The 20,951-nt window shown below is 39.5% G+C and overlaps 1 protein-coding gene across 11 annotated transcripts in view; it reads left to right on the forward strand.

The window, feature by feature from the left end:
* The window catches only part of LOC124140769 (coronin-2B-like), a 146,036-nt gene that overhangs the window by 117,943 nt on the left and 7,142 nt on the right, over positions 1-20,951 (forward strand). For 9 of the 11 annotated variants that reach the window (XM_046508503.2, XM_046508502.2, XM_046508505.2 and 6 more), the window contains 3 exons: positions 7,636-7,826; positions 9,273-9,468; positions 18,793-19,023. In XM_046508503.2, coding sequence (XP_046364459.2) covers positions 7,636-7,826; positions 9,273-9,468; positions 18,793-19,023 — 618 coding nt within the window. The remainder of the gene's footprint in view (positions 1-7,635; positions 7,827-9,272; positions 9,469-18,792; positions 19,024-20,951) is intronic. The other 2 variants (XM_048386803.1, XM_046508504.2) reach the window with 1 other exon arrangement.

Here is a 20,951-nt window from a genome sequence, read left to right on the forward strand (position 1 = left end):
TGACCTTGACCCCATTGTCAAGGTCACAGCAGGCAAATCTGCTTTTGGAGTTAGAAAACGGTGTTGCCACAATATCTCAAGAACTAATCGCTGGATTGTCTTCATATTTGGTAGTATGGTGTACAGGCGGGGGATATTTCGTCACTCTGTGACAAATACTTGTTTTAGGTTGAGTTTAACTTGGCATTAAGTTGAAAACTCAGCAATCCCATTGCAGTATCAAATACTATTCACATGACGTTCCAAGCAGTTACTCTCAGTCTGCAACTGGACACTCAGAATATCCTTATCAAAAGTTGGATAGTATGTTTTGCAAGCCCTACCATTGTCTGATCATGAAGCAGTGTGCCGTGTAGATGACTGCAAGACTAGGACTCATGCTGCAGGGGAAATATTGCGATATGTGCTATGTGATGATTGGATACCAGACTGGAACTAGGCTATAACCATATATAACAATATATAACCACGCTGCAACAATGTATAACCAGGCTATAACCATATATAACAATATGTGACCAGGCTGCAACAATGTATAACCAGGCTATAACCATATATAACAATATGTGACCAGGCTATAACAATGTATAACCATATATAACCAGGCTGCAACAATGTATAACCAGGCTATAACCATATATAACAATATGTGACCAGGCTATAACAATGTATAACAATATGTGACCAGGCTATAACCATATATAACAATGTAAAACCAGGCTATAACCATATATAACAATATGTGACCAGGCTATAACCATATAAAACAATGTAAAACCAGGCTATAACAATATGTGACCAGGCTATAACCATATATAACAATGTAAAACCAGGCTATAACCATATATAACAATATGTGACCAGGCTATAACCATATATAACAATGTAAAACCAGGCTATAACCATATATAACAATATGTGACCAGGCTATAACCATATATAACAATGTATAACCAGGCTATAACCATATATAACAATATGTGACCAGGCTATAACAATGTATAACCATATATAACAATATATAACCAGGCGGCAACAATGTATAACCATATATAACAATATATGACCAGGCTATAACAATGTATAACAATATGTGACCAGGCTTTAACCATATATAACAATATGTGACCAGGCTATAACCATATATAACAATGTAAAACCAGGCTATAACCAAATGCTTAGTCAGCACTCAAAAAACTCTTCCATATGTTTGGGTTTTTTAAATATCTTTATTTTTAAAACTTTTACAAATTCAAAAAGAACATTTGCATAGTACGCAACTGCTAATGGGTATCTTAGAATCTTGTCATTGAAAATCAATAAACTTTTGGCACAAGTTTACAACATTCGTTTCATACCCAGTCTTCATTGAACTCGTGTATTTTAACACAAATTACCCACAGGTTGCACTCTGTTGCAGGAATGAGTGATGGTACAGTAGACATAATATAATTGAACAACAATTCTTTCAATTTTCAATTATATAAAAAGAAACTCGGTATACTTTCTTCTGCCCCTCAGTTTATGACCAGGCCAAGTTCTATCCGACCTTAGTTCGTTACTTGACTGAGGGGGCACGGGTGGCCAAGTCGTCTAAGGCGCCGCTATTCGCTGTGCAGAGTTGCGTACCTTGGGCACGCCAGAAACCTATGATTATGGGTTCGAATCCCTGTTCGGCTGATTATGTTTCTAGGTTTGTCAGCACCATACCTTTTGTTTTCACCGAAGTGGTAAATGTCGGAGACCTGCATCGCTTCAGCTTTCCTTCGACATTAAGCTGACACGCCATGATATAACTGGAATACTGTTAAAAGCGGCGTTAAACCCAATTCACTCACTCACTCACTCATTACTTGACTGAACAAACACACGTCACTACCACACCTCATGTTGGCCCTGTGTATGGAACCAGTCTGTGGTTAAAAATAGCAACTTCACTGCAAATGAGCTGTATTTGTTCACACTGAATGATGACCATGGTGTATACAAACCTGTGAAGTATTGATGATGACAGTAACCAACCAATTAACATTATCGTGGGACGAGATATCTTGGACACTTTATTTGTGTGCATGGATAGTTTTTTGTCAGCAGGGGTCACAGGTAGCCCACTGGTCTAAAGTGGTCTATGCAGAGTTGTTTGGTATATTTTAATATTCCAATATTTGGTATATTTTGATAACCCAATGTTTGGTATTTTTGGCTATTCCAATATTTGGTATATTTTAATAATCCAATGTTTGGTATTCCAATATTTGGTATATTTCAATAACCCAATGTTTGGTATGTTTGGGTATTCCAATATTTGGTATATTTTAATAACCCAATGTTTGGGTATTCCAATGTTTGGTATATTTTAATAACCCAATGTTTGGTATGTTTGGGTATTCCAATGTTTGGTATATTTTAATAATGCAATGTTTGATATGTTTGGGTATTCTAATGTTTGGTATGTTTGGAAATTCTAATGTTTGGTATGTTTGGGTATGTCAGTGTTGCTGGTGTTTGTTGTTATCCCGCTTTCAACTCATTCACTGACCGTCTCCATGTTAATCTCACCATACCTGCACCTGTACCTTCAACACACAACACCCACATGTAACAGAGTATGGAAGTTGGAAGTGTCTTTGTTTTTTCAGCTCCATTAACTGACCTTGATATATCTCATCTTCCCAGGGATAACTCATTACCCTTGTCACAGTTTAATGTCACACATGCAGGGTTAGACGTGGCCACTAGTCCGTAAGTCCAAGACCAGTAAAAATTAAATGGGACTAGTTTTTTTTCCCAAAATCAATTATACGTCCAAAATGAGCTCTGGACTAGTTGGAAATGACCAATGGTGTCTAACCCTGTATAGCTAAATTAGGGGGTAAACATATTCTTTTTTTAATTTTGAAATGGTTCATCATTTATTAAACACCACTAAATATTATAGTGAAAATCTCTCACTAATACATTCAGTTTTAGATGACATTTCGAGGTGTTTGATCAACCAACCAACTCAAAATTTAAAAACAGAATAAGTTTATATCCATTCTACCATGACTAAAATGTTGTTTTTTTAAAACAGACTGCTTTTCTTGTGCACTTATTATGTGCAGAGATGCGTTTAGAAGTGATTATTGCTCATAACATCCTCTTCAAATTTACAGTATTCGATGTAATAAGCGCCCCGCTCTAATAAGCACCCACAGCAATATTTTCTGATATATTGGCAAGTGAACAATCCCAATTAGCACCCCTTCCGATTGATCAATGTACACAAGACTTATTTTATCGCGTATAATACACACTCGTGTGTTATATGCACCTTTAATTATGGGCAATTAAATTCTGGGAAAATATATCTGTCGTACATAAACATTTCCGGCTGTCACCTTAAACCACGAAATTTATCTTTCAACTCACCAAAATAATATTCTAATAAGAGCCCCCTATTTCTAATTTTGAGAGCACCCTGGGCGCTTATTACGTCGAATACAGTAGTAAAATTAAGCAGTTAGATCATCCTTCAAAGTCATGGTAAAATGGACAGTAAACTGTAATGGACATCAATCTGAAATTGTACTTGATCAATCCAAGTTCTTACATTATTCCTCTGAACTATATTCTTTGCCTGGTGGTATCGCAACTTTTCTCTCCTGTATTCTCATCACGACAACATGGATGTTCTGACAACTTCCTTTCAAGTCGCCATTGATCATCTCCGAATCTTCTAACATCTTCTCTCTAGCTGTAGATGTACTAATATCTTTGTCACACACAAACTTCCTTCTGCTAGTGGTGATAGATAATTAGAGAATGACGAATTTAGAGAATGAGGATTTCTGTCCCGATTGAAGGAGCAGAGTCCAGGGCCCACTTGCACAAACCGATCTTAGCGCTAAGATGATCGTACCTCCCATACTTTAACACAGGCTTATGATAGTCTTAGCGCTAAGATGATCGTACCTCCCATACTTTAACACACGCTTACGATAGTCTTAGTGCTAAGATGATCGTACCTCCCATACTTTAACACAGGCTTATTATAGTCTTAGCGCTAAGATGATCGTACCTCCCATACTTTAACACAGGCTTACGATAGTCTTAGCGCTAAGATGATCGTACCTCCCATACTTTAACACAGGCTTACGATAGTCTTAGCGCTAAGATGATCGTACCTCCCATACTTTAACACAGGCTTACGATAGTCTTAGCGCTAAGATGATCGTACCTCCCATACTTTAACACAGGCTTACGATAGTCTTAGCGCTAAGATGATCGTACCTCCCATACTTTAACACAGGCTTACGATAGTCTTAGCGCTAATTGATGGACAATTGATTGTCACAATATGATTATGTTACATACCGTACTTTCTTGAGTATAGTGTGCACTCAAGTATAATGCACATGCCCCTCTTGCGGATTCAGTATTTTTGAAAAAAAGAAAATTGAATATTATGTGCAGAAAATAATTACACTGTACCCTTTCTGCGGTACATGTTATAAGTGCTGTGTCAACATTGGACACTTGATAAATCTTACCTATGTAAACAGGTTGTGACCTGAGGACCAGAAGGTCATAAACTTTCCATATTTGCATTCGGAGTAGGCAGAGAACTTTTTGAAATAACAAAAATTTGTAAACATAGTCTTGAGACCACTCAAATTTTGTAAGCAATTTATACATTTGTTTTTGTAGGTATATTGAAAAAACATTTACTTGACGTCTGCCATTGAACATGTTAAAATACTACTTTCCAACAACATTTTCTCTGCCAGCCCTCTTTTCTGTAGCTGTCGATATTAGGAGTGTAACGATATATAGAACTGTCACACTATCGCAGTTGTTTGCCCTATGATAGTACTATGTCAGTAGGAATTTACAAATACCAATAATATTGTCTATAGTATCCATAGCAATCAGTAGTTTTAATAGTTGCTATTAGTTAAAAATAGTACAGTTTTATCGTAATTTAGAATCTGCCTGTGTGATTGGTTACGGATTACGACAACATCAGATTAGAGTTACTTCCCTTTGGTTTGAGTGGCAACAGGGAGGGAAATGGCTGACTTTGAGATTGTCAGCAATACATTCATTTCTATTACATTGATTATGTGATTATCAAGGCTTGTAGTTGGTTTAGTACTACTCCAATACAATCGCAATAGTGAAATAGCCAAGTAGCACCTCGTAGATATAGGGGCTAATATGGCCATCATCCCCAAAACCCCCTTCTGCAAGAGGGGCGGTGGGGTAGCCTAGTGGTTAAAGCATTCACTCGTCATATCGAAGACCCACATGTGTGAAGCCCATTTCTGGTGTCCCCCGCTGTGATATTGCTGGAATATTGAAATAAGCGGCATAAAACTGTACTCACTCACTCACTCACTCTGCAAATAGTGATGGATACATGTAGTTAGAGAATAACCAATGACCTATGAGGAAGTATGGATTGCACCCTTCAAAATTCACGCTTGTCTGCTAGACCAAGACTACTAAATTGTGCTGAGGTCAAGTAAAAATCCATGATGGTAGTCCTCATTGACGAGTAACATTGAGAACTATGATTCTGAACCAGACCTCTATGCTACAATTTGATTAATTTTACAAATTGGAACTGAATAAAACTGACAGAAAACGTAAACATTGTAAACATTTTTGTCTTTAAGCAGAGCTAGTACATACTCTGAGGACGCGTTAAATAAGGTTTACACTAGTCCACCGGACTACTCTTAAACTGTTTTGACCTTCGTGGTCTAGTGGTAGAGCGGAAGGTCCGGAGTTCGACCCCCGGCCGCTTCATACCAAAAGACGTTAAAAGATGGTACTTGTTGTTACCCTGTCTGGCGCTTGGCATTAAGGGGCTAAAACAAGGACTGGTCGGCTCGGAGTCAGTATACTGTGTATGAGTGGGGTATTCATGTTAAACTGCGGCATGGTATCTCAGTTGCTAGCACTATCAATCGGCATCAGTCCGGACTAGTACAAGCAGCCACAAAAACACACACACACGTACATGCACGTTGCTATATAAGTGCAATAATCTTGTTTCAGTAATCTTGTAGCATGACTATATGCTAGTTACTTGCAAAATACATTCATTAACCCATTTCACCCCTATAAACAATTAGATGGGTATACTAATATTTTTAAAATTATTATAATATGACTATACAAATAACGAGATCAGATGTTATAAGTAGTTGTTGTCAAGTAGTTCCTTTTTTGCAATGTGACAGTCCTACTTGTGTTTCCTGTTTGCCATTTCCCATAATGCAACTCATCAAAGCATGGCCTTCTTACAGCTTTTCGTTCTTCATATGTGCATGAAGCAATATCGTTGTCCATTACCAGAGTTTTGTTGACAATTATTGAATTCAATACATGTTATAAGGCATAGTGGCTGTCAGTTCCCTATCCTGAGTTGTGGCCCTTGGGCAAACAGTATCCTATGATCATGGGTCCAAATACCGGGGGGCGGTCAGGTAGCCTTGTGGTTAAAGCGTTCAATTGTCACACCAAAGACCCGGGTTCGATTCCCGACATGGGTACAACGTGTGAAGCCCATTTCTGGTGTCCCCCGCCGTGATGTTGCTGGAATATTGCTAAAAGCGGCGTAAAACTATAATCACTCACATTCCAAATAACGGCTACCCCCGATTATTATTTTGAAGTTTGCCAGCATTATACTTATACTCAGAACTGGCAAAGACCTGCATCACTTCGGTCTTTCCTCCAAATCAAGCTGACACACTGTGATATTCCTGAAATATTGTTCAAAGCAGTATCAATCCAAATTCACAAAATAAATATGATAACAGCATGAATATACTTAATTATCGTATTCGACTTAATAAGCGCCCAGGGCGCTCTCAAAATTAGAAGTAGGGGGCTCTTATTAGAATATTATTTTGGTGGGAAAAAACAGGTGAAAGATAAATTTCGTGGTTTATGCTGACAGCCTGAAATGTTTATGTACAACATATATATTTAAAGAATTTAATTGCCCATAATTAAAGGTGCATTTAACACAATTGGGATTGTTCACTAGCTGATATATTAGCAAATATGGCCGTTGACGCTTATTAGAGAGGGGCGCTTATTACATCTAATACAGTAGTTAGATTCTTTTTCAGGAAATTAACAAAGATGAAATATTTCAAAATATTTGTGTAGTATTCAATATCAGATGTCTTGTCTGGATAAAATGTTTGGGGATAAACACGTGCGATTGTTCGTACTATCATCCTCGATTATCTAGGGTGATATTGCAGCATTCTGTTCAAAGAAATACCCTGGACCATTCGACAGCATGGCTTCGTTTTGAATCTAAGAAAAGCCACTCAAATTGCTACCACAATCGAGAGAGATTCTGCAGGGTTGCTGATAGCAGAGATGAAGAGAATTCTGGTGTATAGGTTTAGGGAAGTTATGATAACAACGGAATTATGTGTAATCGAGGATGGTGGTGGACATAAATGCTTGTGTTTCAGAAAAGAATGTTAAAATGATTAATAAAAAGTAATTTAAAAATTAAAATGAAGGAATTATTTCGGTTCACTGTGCATTGTCTGTATCATTAGGTTATGTGCTTAACAACCAGGAAGTGCCAGTGTCTTGTAGAGGTTCCGGTTTGTGTTCCAGGACGGCGCCATGCAGGCCAACCCGGTGATAACAACCTACACAGCCGTCACACGCCCAGGAAGCAATCGACCAATCAAACGTGCCAACACAATTGCCTCCTCGACAGTCCCGAATAATGTTCCTGCAGCGGAACCTGCCTCTCTTAAAAACATCAAGCGCCTGAGCATAAATGAGGACATAGTAACAATAGAGTGAGTTCCCCCCGAGTTTGAATTGTCCCATCTTCCTGAGGCAAGGGAGTTAACTGACTTAAAAGTCCAGTTTCCATCCTTGATGAACTGGACTGGAATTCCTGGGCTCGATCGTAGCGCCACCAGTGGCTATTACCAGTTATGTCCCTTGTTAGCCTCTCCTATTGACCAATCAGATTCAACCCCTTGCATCACTTGCATTTGATTGAAACAAAATGGCGGCACCCAGTCAGGACGGTCTGATCGATAATCAAGATCTATATTGTGATAAAACGGGATTAAAAACCTTGATTAAAAACATGAAAAGATTTGGAAAATATCTGCTGACAACGAGTTGGCGGTTCACATGCTTTGCAATTCCTGCAATCGACCGAAATCTGCACGACGGTTTACGAACCGTATGTGTGGGAACTGCACTTTTATAGTCAACTCTCTTGCCTCGGGAAGATGGAATTGTGCCAGCAACCAGCTGGCCGTAAGAGGCAACTAAATGGATGGGGTGCTCAGGCTCAGGCTCAGGCTCAGGCTCATTGTGCCCTTAAGGCTTGGATGTTGCTCACAATATCAATCACTGGATTGTCTGGTCACAACTCGATTATTTACAGGTTGCTGTCTTCTTGTTGTAACTTTGTTGTTGCATCGTTAAACAAGATACAAACAATAGAGTGAGTTGCAGATCCTATTTGACTTGTGACAGGCATTTTTATGATAAACATATCCACAGCTGGAATAGCTTATTCAAGTGAATCTGGAGATCACTAGTGTAAACATACACACGTTCACATTTGGTAAGCAATTATACAAAAGTTAACTTCACTTCAAATCAAAATAAATATCCATCTTAAAAACGTCCTTGAACCATATTATTTCCCCTTCCCCCCACTCCTCATTGTAATGCGACCCGTGAAGATCCGGGGTAGAACAGGTCTTCAGCAACCCATGTTTGACGTAAAAGGTGACTATGCTTGTCGTAAAAGGCGACTAACGGGATCGGGTGGTCAGGCTCGCTGACTTGGTTGATGCATGTCATCGTATCACAATTGCGTGGATCGATGCTCATGATATCAATCACTGGATGCTCATGATATCAATCACTGGATTGTCTGGTCCAGACTCGATTATTTACAGACCGCCATTATATAGCTGGAATATTGCTTAGTGCGACGTTAAACAACAAACCAACCAACCAATCATTGTAATGCTATAGCCTTAAATGAAGCAAGTCTAGATTTCCTCATTCTGAATCTCCCCTCTCACTGGGACTCCTTTTCAGTTTAAATGGAGTTGCTTGTTGCAATTAAAAATATGCATTTTCAGAGACTAAGCATTGACTACTCCGGATCTAGGAGAACGGCACATTTAAAATATCTTTTTTAAATCGTTTTTGTTTTCGTGATACATTTATTTTTCGCCTATGTTATTATCTTTTCTAATTTTTGTTTGCAGGGAAACTTCTCATACTCTAAGTCAGAAACGAGCGATGTTTGAACAAACGACGAATAATAACAACAATAAAAACACACCCCAAACCGGCCCTGCCGATCAGAACTCGCAGTACCAGAAGAAGGTGTGGTCACCGGTGTCACCATCGTCGCCAGCAACTACGACGACGGCCAACGGCTTGCCAGGCACAGACTCAGAGGTGAGAAAAAAAGAGGCCATGAAAAAAATGTGTTCACTGAGCGTTAAAGTAATTTTTATGATTTAAGTTCAACTCATTTCTTCTCGGATTCCATATCATTAATTTAAGTCTGATAAATGGTATTCAGTGTGTGCCTAGATTTGGCTGTTACTAGGCCAATAAGACAAGACTCAGTGTTCCGACAAGTGGCTAAAGTTGTGAATTGGGTATTTTTGATAGGATTTTAGAAAACCAATCTCATTAAAATCAGATCTAAGTTCTCGCTGCCGCTAAACAAAGATCTGAGGACATCCCATTACGGGTCATGTCAGAACGAACTTTCGCGAACTTTGACCGACCACTCAAACGACGAACAAGAAGTCAACATCAGCCAATTAGAAAGCAGCTTTCTCGGGCTTTACGGCACTCGTTTCAACCTTGTGACTTCCATTTCAGACTACGCTTGAAAAATATGTTGACACAGTTCTCGATTAAAATTTTGAACACTGAACAAACGAACATTCCAGAATGTCTAATATATGTTTGCGATTGTATGGCAGTGCTTCCCACGTACTGTGCAACGTCTCCTCCGTTCAAATGTTTATCCCACTGAAGCGAGAGACAGACAATAATTTTGACGGAATAAGTCGTACGGGCCGTAACTGTCATTCGGAATACCCCGTGTTAACGTTTTCGAGGTTGCATGATCTGAAAACACATTCCGACTGTCACTTTCATGATCTGGTAAGCGACGCTTTGATTGGTCCGAAGAAAAGTCGTTCTGACATGACTCATGATGGGATGTCCTCGGATCTTTGTTTAGCGGTAGCGAGAACTAAGATCTGATTTTAATGATATTGTAAAAAAACATACAACTTTATGGATAACAACTTCTGGTTTATTGAGTAAAACAACGTTTTGATGTAGATTCTTACAGAGTTATCAAGCTAGAGTGAGCTCTACGTTGGAATCTCCATCAAAACATTGCTTAATGCAATAAACCTGAAGTTGTTATCCACAAAGTTGTACATTTCCTTATTTACTCACCAACTTCAAGAATGCCAATGAAACAGTTAATAGGATTTGGTGACCGGTAGTTTCTAGAGGGGCCTTTCAGGGACAGCCTGATTTTCAATGCTTGTCGTAAGAGACAACGTACATGGGTTCTGTTTCACAAAGCAGTTGTTGCGCAACGACTAACGTAACTCCCATGATTTAACATAGACTTATGACAGTCGTTGCGCAACGACTAACGTAACTCCCATGATTTAACGTCAACTTAGGACAGTCGTTGCGCTACGACTATCGTCACTCCTACGATTTAACATAGACTTATGACAGTCGTTGTGCTACAACTATCGTAACTCCCAGGATTTAACATAGACTTATGACAGTCGTTGCGCTACGACTAACGCAACTCCCAAGATTTAACATAGACTTATGACAGTCGTTGCGCTACGACTAACGCAACTCCCAAGATTTAACATAGACTTATGACAGTCGTTGCGCTACGACCATCGTAACTCTCATGATTTAACATAGACTTATGACAGTCGTTGCGTTACGACTAACGCATCTCCCAAGATTTAACATAGACTTATGACAGTAGTTGCGTTACGACTAACGCAACTCCCAAGATTTAACATAGACTTATGACAGTAGTTGCGTTACGACTAACGCATCTCCCAAGATTTAACATAGACTTATGACAGTAGTTGCGCTACGACTAACGCAACTCCCATGATTTAACATAGACTTATGACAGTCGTTGCGCTACGACCATCGTAACTCTCATGATTTAACATAGACTTATGACAGTAGTTGCGTTACGACTAACGCATCTCCCAAGATTTAACATAGACTTATGACAGTCGTTGCGTTACGACTAACGCATCTCCCAAGATTTAACATAGACTTATGACAGTAGTTGCGCTACGACTAACGCAACTCCCATGATTTAACATAGACTTATGACAGTCGTTGCGCTACGATTGCTTTGTGAAATGTGGCCCTGTTCTCTGTGTCTCATCGTACCAAGACCAGTCGGAACTCGGGGTTAGTCTTGCAACCTGTGCTTGTTGCTCGAGGTGATTTAATGGTTGGTCAGGCACGGTGATTTGTTAATTGTGTCTCATCTTAACCTGCTGCTCCTAATATCGATCACTGGTTTGTCTGGCCAAGACAAGATTATTTTCAGCAGCTGCAATATTGGTTAGTGCAGCACTAAACAACAAACAGACAGTATGGTTTATCAATGGATTTTCAGCTAATTTTGATGAAGTTCATTGCTCAAATTACCATCTAGTTTTCAAGTATTTGCCAGAAAGTGAGAATTTTCTATATACTTGATGTTGTAAATAACCTGGGTGAATAAAAGCATTCTAGCATGACTTCATTCTATAGAGCAATAGCAAAAGACAGCTTTTATCACAGCCAATCACTGCAGGGTTGCATACAATCTCATGAAAATCGGGTCTTTAGCTCTGATAGGATAAACCGAAACAGAACCCAAATAGTCTGTTGATGGTGCTCTCTTTTGGGTGTAGATGCCATGAAGCTCAGAAATGACACGCTCACCATGCCATGGCTTTTATTATTTCCATTCGAAACTGACCTGCTCAGAAATGACAGGCTGTATAACACATTCTCACTATAATGCCATGGCTTTTATTATTTCCATTCGAAACTGACCGTCTGTATATAAGGGCTGTCAGATGTTCACTTAGAGAGATTTGGTACGGAGGAAAAGATCTGATATTTATGAGACTAAGGTGCATATACAGGCAGACTGTTTATGCATCTTTGATTGGCTGAAGATAATTCATGTTTTCTAAGGTGGCTGACCAATGACTTGTCGTGTTCCCAACAATGGGAAGACGTTGAGTCAGAATATATCAAGCTATTAATGGAATATGGATGATTTGATTTGATTTTGATCTGTTATAGTTTGATTGGAAATCATTAATTTAAATTTGTGCAATATGTAATGGAACGGAAGATACCTTTTCATTTTACTCCTCCTTCAAATTCTCAAGAGTAAATCATTTTGTGCAGTCATTGTGCAGTATTTGGTTATTTAACTATCAACTGATATACATAGTAGATGCTAATACCGAGATAGATTTATGGGAGATGTTATCAAAAGTCACATGACATTTCTCTCCTGCTGTTCATTTACCCTCCCTCTGTTTAACTGTAGTTTTTTACTAGTATGAAATTTCAATTTTTCTTATGGAAGACAGAGTAACTCATGATTGTTTTGAATCATCAAAAAAGATGTATTTCCGATCAAGCTGAATACAGTTTCACTTTTTGGTGTTGTGAATAACAAAATGTGTTTATGATTTAGAAAAATAGATTACTAATTTATTGAAATTACATCCTTGAAATGAACCCTCTTTGTTCTCCTCAGTGAGGATTCAGGGTCCAAAGTATACCCTCTTTGTTGTAAGAGCTGGCTAAAGAGGATTGGGTTTACTCACTTAATGGGGCGGCGGGGTAGCCTTGCGGTAAAAGCGTTCACTCGTCATGCCAATGGCCTGGGTTCGATTCCCGACATAGGAGCAGTGTGTGAAGCCCATTTCTGGTGTCCCCCGCTGTGATTTTGCTGGAATATTGCTAAAAGCGGCATAAAACCATACTCGCGCACACACTCTCGCTTAATGATTTGGCTGATCTTCATCGTACCCTATGGACCTATGCTTCACGCTTTCAATCAGACTTGATTATTTACAGACTGGAATATTGCTGATGGAAGCATTAAACAATATTCATTCACATGATGTTTAATTTTAGCATAGTTACGATCATCTTAGCGCTAAGAACAATTTGTGGAACGGGGCCTTGGTGTTGCCTCATCAGAATAGATCACAACCAGCCCTTTCTCAAAGCCATGATATAACTGGAAAACTGTTTAAAATGGTGGTAAACCCAACTCACTCGCTATCACAAAAGCTGCCCCTAATTGAATCTCACCCGGCTTCCAGGAATCACTGACCCATTATTTCTTCTTCCACATGGCCAGGTGAACATAAGGGTAAGGACGTCACTCGTAGACACACGTCACAAATTTCACTATATGTTTCTCCTTTTAACACGAATGGTTAAGAAACACAATTGATAGGGAAAGGTGAATACTGGGGGGAAATACGGACGTAACTCCCGTTATTACCATTGACTTACAATAGTTTTACCTATAAGACGATGAACATGTCTCTTTTTTTTACAAATGGGAGTTACGATAATCGTATCACTAAGATCACTTTGTTGAACATGTCCCTTGGCCCACCTGCACAAAAGCGATCTTAGTGAACAACTATTGTAAGTCTCTTTTTTTAATAAATGGGAGTTACGATCACCAAGATCTCTTTCTAGGACATGCGTCTGGGCCCACCTGCACAAAGTGATCTTAGTGAACAACTATTGTAAATCTTTCTTTTTTTGACAAATGGGAGTTACGATAAAGCGTATCACTGAGATCACTTTGTTGGACATGCGTCTGGGCCCACCCGCACAAAGAAATCTTAGTGAACAACTATTGTAAGTCTCTTTTTTTGCGAATGTGAGTTACGATCATCGTATCACTAAGATCACTTTGTTGAACATGACCCTTGGCCCACCTGCACAAAGAAATCTTAGTTAACAACTATTGTAAGTCTTTCATTTTTTGACAAATGAAAGTTACGATAAGCGTATCACTAAGATCTCTTTGTTGAACATGTCTCTGGGCCCACCTGCGCAAAGTGATCTTAGTGATCAACTATTGTTTAAGTCTATCTTAAAGCATGTGACATTTTGACAAGCTGACACACTGACGTTTCACTCGGACCATGCACACAGGAATACAGACTAACACGACCAGTGATGTCAGAGGTGCTCTACGCCCATTGCCCACCACACAGCCACTGCACACTGTATCTAGTAACCTGCATGACTGTTGTCTAAGTGTTGTGTAGCCTGTAGTGTTAGCCATTGAATCACAACGTTGTGTGTCCTGTAGTGTCAACCATTGAATCACAGTGTTGTGCATCCTCAAGCATCAACAATTGAATGACAGTGTCGTGTAGAATCTTGCATCAGCCATTAAGTCACATTGTTGTGTCACCTCAAGCATCAACAATTGAACATCTGGAAAAGCGTTGTTTAAACCCACCTCCTTCTTCAGCATTAAGTCCCTGCCCTCACTGTCATCCTCATTGTCATCTTCTTCTCTTCATCATCAACAGCAGCAGCTGCAGCAGCACGACCATCCTAACCCCACAGCTGGCCGTTGAATTGCCTCCCTAATCGCCCAAAACTCCCCTTCTTTTTCCCAAAAATTGTCTTACATACCAAATCCACGTAAACCTTTTCATAGGCCATTACATTTTCTTTGGACATGCATAATTTGAGGACCTGTGAAGTTCCGGGTTATAGAATAGATCTTCAGCAACCCATGCTTGCCGTAAAAGGCGACTATGCTTGTCGTATGAGGCAACTAATGGGATCGGGTGGTCAGTTTCGCTGACTTGGTTGATGCATGTCATCGAACCCTATTTGTGTGGATCGATGCTAATCATGTCAATCACTGGATTGTCTGGTCCAGACTCGATTATATACAGGCCGGCGTTATCCAACAAACACACACACACCTCCTCCCAGCATCAGAACCTGGCACTAGTCCTAAAGTCCTTGCCAAACTGCCCAATAGTAAAGGTATCATAAGGACTAGTAGAAATTTGCCATTTTTATGGGGTTTGCTACATGTTATCATCATAAGGACTAGTGGACTAAAACGGTTAGTTTCTACCCCTGCCTCCTCTTCCTGTTTTTCATCATCAACATCATCATCTCTGCTCCTCCTGAAGGCCCAAGGCTGCTACTTCAGTTTGTTTTGAACATCTCAGGGATATCATCATATGTCCTTCACAGCCTGGGAACCAGTAATGTCAAAGGTCAAGGTCACAGCCTGAAAAAAAATCCATCTTTCTTGCTCCAGTTCCTCTTCCTCCTCCACTCTCTTCCTCCTAGATGTACAATGGTTGATGCTTGAGTTGATTTCACAGAAAACTAGTCCAATATATAACCAAAACTCCCGACCCGTGAAGATCCGGGTTAGGACAGGTCTTCAGCAACCCATGCTTGTCGTGAGAGGCAACTAATGGGATCGGGTGGTCAGACTCGATGACTTGGTTGATGCATGTGATCGTATCACAATTGCGTGGATCAATGATCATGATATCAATCACTTGATTGTCTGTTCCAGACTCAATTATTTACAGACCGCCATCATGTAGCTGGAATATTGCTGAGTGCGGTGTTAAACAACAAACAAACAAAACTTCCTAATTATGTTTGCATGATAAGCTAAGTATGATAATCATTAACATTAGGTCAGCATCACGTTTTGTTTTCTTTCAAGGTTTTAAACAGTTTATCATGTTAAGTCATGTGCAGTAATAATTAAAATATGTTCTTTGAAAAGCCAGACAGAACCAGCTTAGCCCCACAATCCTGATACGTGTCGTGTAGATAGAGCTAAACGGAGATCATTTCCAAGCCACAACATAGGTCCCTTGTACCCTGAGCCTAATGTCATTTTTTAAGTAGGTTGGGCACCAATATGTTGACATTTGACCTCCTTCAGACACAGGGGGCACGGGTGGCCCAGTCGTCTAAGGCGCCGCAATTCGCTGTGCAGAGTTGCGTCCCTTGGGCATGCCAGAAACCTATGATTGTGGGTTTGAATCCCGGCTCGCCCCGATTATGTTTCTAGGTTTGTCGGCACCATAACCGTGCAGGTGGGTTTCACCGAAGTGGTAAACGTCGTAGACCTGCATCACTTCGGGCTTTCCTCCCACATTCAGCTGACACGCTGCGATATAACTGGAACACTGTTAAAAGCGGCGTTAAACCCAACTCACTCACTCACTCCTACAGACACACTAATAATAACTTCTTCTTTGACCTTGGTTTGGGAGCTTGTCTGTGTTGGTTTGAGGGACTATTTCTTCTTGCTGTGGCACTCCTTTCAACTGATCTGTCCAACTGTCGTTAGGTTCGTTGTTGAGCGTAGGAATCTGCCTCCGTGGTGTAGTGAAAAAATGTCTGCCCGGAGAGCGGAAGGCTGGTGGTTCGATCCCTGGACAGGTAAATAACAAAAGACGGTAAAAGATGGTACTTAATGTTACCCTGTCTGACTCTCAGCATTAAGGGGGTGAAACAAGGACTGGTCGGCTTGGAGTCAGTATACTGTGTCTGAGATGGTTATTCATGTTCAACTGCTGCATGGTATCTCAGTAGGCAAGCATATTTCTGCATTAAAAATTGGCACTAGTCCTAAAGTCCTTGTCGAACTGCCCAATAGTTAAGGTATCATAAGGACTAGTAGAAATTTGCCATTTTAAAGGGTTTTGCTATATGTTATCATTATAGACCAGTGGACTAAAACAGTTAGTTTCTATCGCTGTATTTCCGCCGTCACAAAGCTGGAATATTGCTGTGTGCAGCGTTAAACAACAAACAAATCAAGTGTAGGAAAGGCTAGTTTACCAACAAATGACATCCTTACATGACGGGGTTAATCCTAGGAGTCTGAAATGTTATGGCTGCTATACTGTAAATCTTGAAATTAACACAAGCATGAATTAAATGCGAAAAATGCGAGTGGTCTTTGCTCGCATTTTTAAACATCACATTTATATCAACAATAAGACATTTTGGATAGCAAAAATACCAACTTAGACGTACGCTGATGTATTCCACATCACTGTTTATTGAGCAGCACTTGTATATAAAGTATAAAAACAATGTCATTCAAACACCAATTATGTCCTGTGAATTGTCACTGCTGGGGTCAAGACAAGAGTTCTACTCACTTATGTCATCACTGATCACACCTGCTAGTCCAGACAGACGCCACCCTTGCTCTTTGCGACTGCATCAAAGGCCGACACGAGCCAGCACGCATGTATTGTTTTTGCAGAAGTATTTTACTCAGCGCTAATAAGCAGTGCAATTTGGTGTGTGATTGGATTAATGTAAGGTTGGATTAAGGTGAGGATTCTAAACCTGACGGAGGCTATCTTTAGATAGAAATCCACTGATGCTTGAGAGGAGGGGGTGTCGCATTCATATTGAGTCACATTTTGGGCTAGGGTCCAGTGGTCACATTCTTTTGGAGACCCATTTTCACGATTTACAGTATTCAGATAAGATACTTGATCTATCAGCACGTTCCTGTGATCATGGGTTTTCACTACTGCATGCTTTACTGTCATCTCTCCTCCAAAGTTTATCTGACATATTGTTAAGTACTCCTGGAACCAGTCAGACCGGTCTCCTCATCAATTCGTGGAGAAGACAGAATCTCTGAAAAGTCATCAGAGCTCCAGATAGGCTTTTGGTGTTATGGGTATTTTACCCATGCATTTTAAAATCATTGGGTATCAGTAATTCTATCTGGGTATTCAAATTTCTGTTACCCACTAGTTTTTACACATGTGGGTATTTAAGTTAAATATTTAAAAACTCTTAGTCTCGTCCCTGCAAACTGTTGTCTTGTGGGTTCGAGAGCTTTATAGGACTCAAAAATACTGCGATACTTCCACAAGAAAGTGTGATGGCAAATGATCATGATGTAGCTGTCATCATGGAGTTTGGCAAGGTTGACGGAATGTCCGTATATAATTTCAAAATAAGTTTGATTTGCTAATCGAATACGCAGGATTACAACACAATATTTTGAGGAGACGCACTAGTTTTATTTTTGTAGCGTATCTGTAATGTTCGTTGCGTATTTGATACACTTGAATTTTATTTCACTGCATATTTCTGCATATCTGATGTGTATTTTACGCAGATACGAAACTTATCTGGAGCTCTGGTCATTGAGAGATACAAAAGCATTGTCATCCCTGTAATTTCTAGGAAAACATAAGTAGTATTAAAATGAAAAAAAAAACACTTGGTTTTCAGACAATGACTTTGAAACAGTCAAAATTGTATTTATGTTGACTTATGTGAATGTTGAAACAGAAAAAAAGAGCATAAGATTAAACTGAAATTGTTTGTAGCCTATGCACGTAACTAGCAACGAGAAAGCATGGTTTTGACATTAGCATGTTAACCCAAGTAAGAATCTAGCAATAGTTTAGATATGATGGATTAATGAAGGATCGGTGCATTTTAGATGGCATGAAAATGGGATTAATCTTCTCACAACATCTTGTTATCTAGATGGAGTTAAAAAAAAGAAATCTTCAGAACTACCGATTGCTGTCTTGAATAAAAACAAATTTAGTGATCTCTTGTTCAAGCTTTGAATGATAATTCTCTCATTGCTTAATGCTTGCCTCTGCTTTCTAGCAAGGGTTATCTCCCTTCAAGCCACACAGTGATGTGAGCAGATTAGAGTTACTTCCCATGCCGGGGAATGAGAGTGTAGAATCAGATGCCGTCGAATGGAGGACAAATGAAGCGTATCAGCGAAGAAAACGCCCCCTTTCGTCCAATTCCACTCCACCAAAATCCACGTCCTCGTACAACAGTCTTGCTAAGCTAGTCATTGGGGACCCATCCCCACAATCACAGAGCAACGTAAGTGCATGTCAGTCATAGCCACGCCCATTAGCCACGCCCCTACAGCATGACATAACATAGAGCCCTCTTAATAGCCTCCAATGTACTGGACCTAATACCACCGTACGTATACGCTCTAATGGACTGGTCAACACCCACATCAGCAGCTATGTGATGGGCTCAAATATCTCAGATGAAGCTGTGAGGTTTTCAAGCTTTCAGCTTGTCTGGCTTATTCAAGTTCGAAGGAAAATGGGTTTTTTGTTTAAAAAACAAATATGCTTTGTGAAAAAGGTTTCATAAACCTCTAGATTTATGAACACAAGGTGCTGGGAAGTAACCTTTGGTGCTATGGCTTGGAAAAATTATTGTCTTACGATTTTATTTGTAAAGGTGTATGGGGCAGTGTTTTGAATATTGAATGCTTTCCGGGCATTTTCAAGGAGGAACCTTGGTCATATTATGTATACAGGAAGATAAACTATTTAGCGCTTACATATATACAGCCTTGCTTATGACATATAGTCCTTTCTGTATACATCAGTATTATGTATCACATTTCTGCTTATATATATCAGTATATTAATATATACAGTATATTGATGTCTCATGTGGAGGGGTGGTCGGGTAGCCTAGTGGTTAAAGCGTTCGCTCGTCACGCCGAAGACCCGGGTTCGATTCCCGACATGGGTACAATGTGTGAAGCCCATTTCTGGTGTCCCCTGCTGTGATATTGCTGGAATATTGCTACAAGCGTTATGAACTCATACTCACTCACTATTGTATATATAGTACTCTGGATATATGCATAACAGTAACAAAATTAACAAACACTGCATATGCACCTACACACATACACGACTCTAATGTGTTCTGTTTCAGCTACAGTTTGAGTAAATCTTTTGTTTATGTTTTTGCTTTGTTATTTTGTTATTTAGGAATTAATCTCGTAAAGAGTGTAGATATTGCTGACATGGCGTTTTCCCACAAACTGTCTTTGTATGCTGATTCTGATCATGATTTTGAACATTGGAACAAAAGAATTGTTTATTGTCAGGCTATTATTAATAATTAATTGATCATTAACTGATAATCTCCATTCTTTTGTGGCAGTTTGATATTAATATGGAAACATTATATATCCAAAACTCAATTTTATAAGCTTTTTCAAATTGGTTACTGACTATTTGACATTCCTGAAAAAAGAGATTCCAGTGTATGCTGGAAATAATTTTGCCTTTTTAAAAATGGAAAAACGATATGGAAATAGTGTTGTGAAACAAATGAATCTGCTAAAAAAAATATGTGGATGCAAGGATATTAAGTGGTCGGTCCCAAAGACAGTTTGTGGGTGATTTCAGGGGACTGTCTCACACAGACACCTGTTGTAGTGATTAACTGTAGCATGGATTTGTTGTCTGATTCCCACAGAGCAGAGATGTTGTCAGACGTGAAAAAAATAAATTTGGATTTTGTCCCTTTCACTTCATGACTGTTGAGTTCATTTACAATTCATGATATCTGTTTGACCAGAGAAAGTAATTCATCAGGTGATGCCAATTTAAGTACTTCTGTTACAGATCAGGCTCTTATTTTTAGTCGTATTTCTCTCTTCCTAACCCCTTTCACCCTATATTCCCCTTCTCCATCACCCCCCAAAAATTACAGGGGCGGTGGGGTAGCCTAGTGGTTAAAGCGTTCGCTCGTCACGCCGAAGACCCGGGTTCGATTCCCCACATGGGTACAATGTGTGAAGCCCATTTCTGGTGTCCCCCGCCGTGATATTGCTGGAATATTGCTAAAAGCGGCGTAAAACCATACTCACGCACTCACTCACCCAAAAAATACAAAATCATCTTGTTTAGTCACCTTTTATCTCCAAAATTATAATTTACAATTTTAGACAACTGTTAAGACTTCACTTGAAGTGAATTGGGATTGGGGGG

This window comes from Haliotis rufescens, unplaced genomic scaffold (genome assembly GCF_023055435.1).
Source record: "Haliotis rufescens isolate VD_foot unplaced genomic scaffold, xgHalRufe1.0.p SCAF_60, whole genome shotgun sequence".
NCBI classification, from domain to species: Eukaryota; Metazoa; Mollusca; class Gastropoda; order Lepetellida; family Haliotidae; genus Haliotis; species Haliotis rufescens.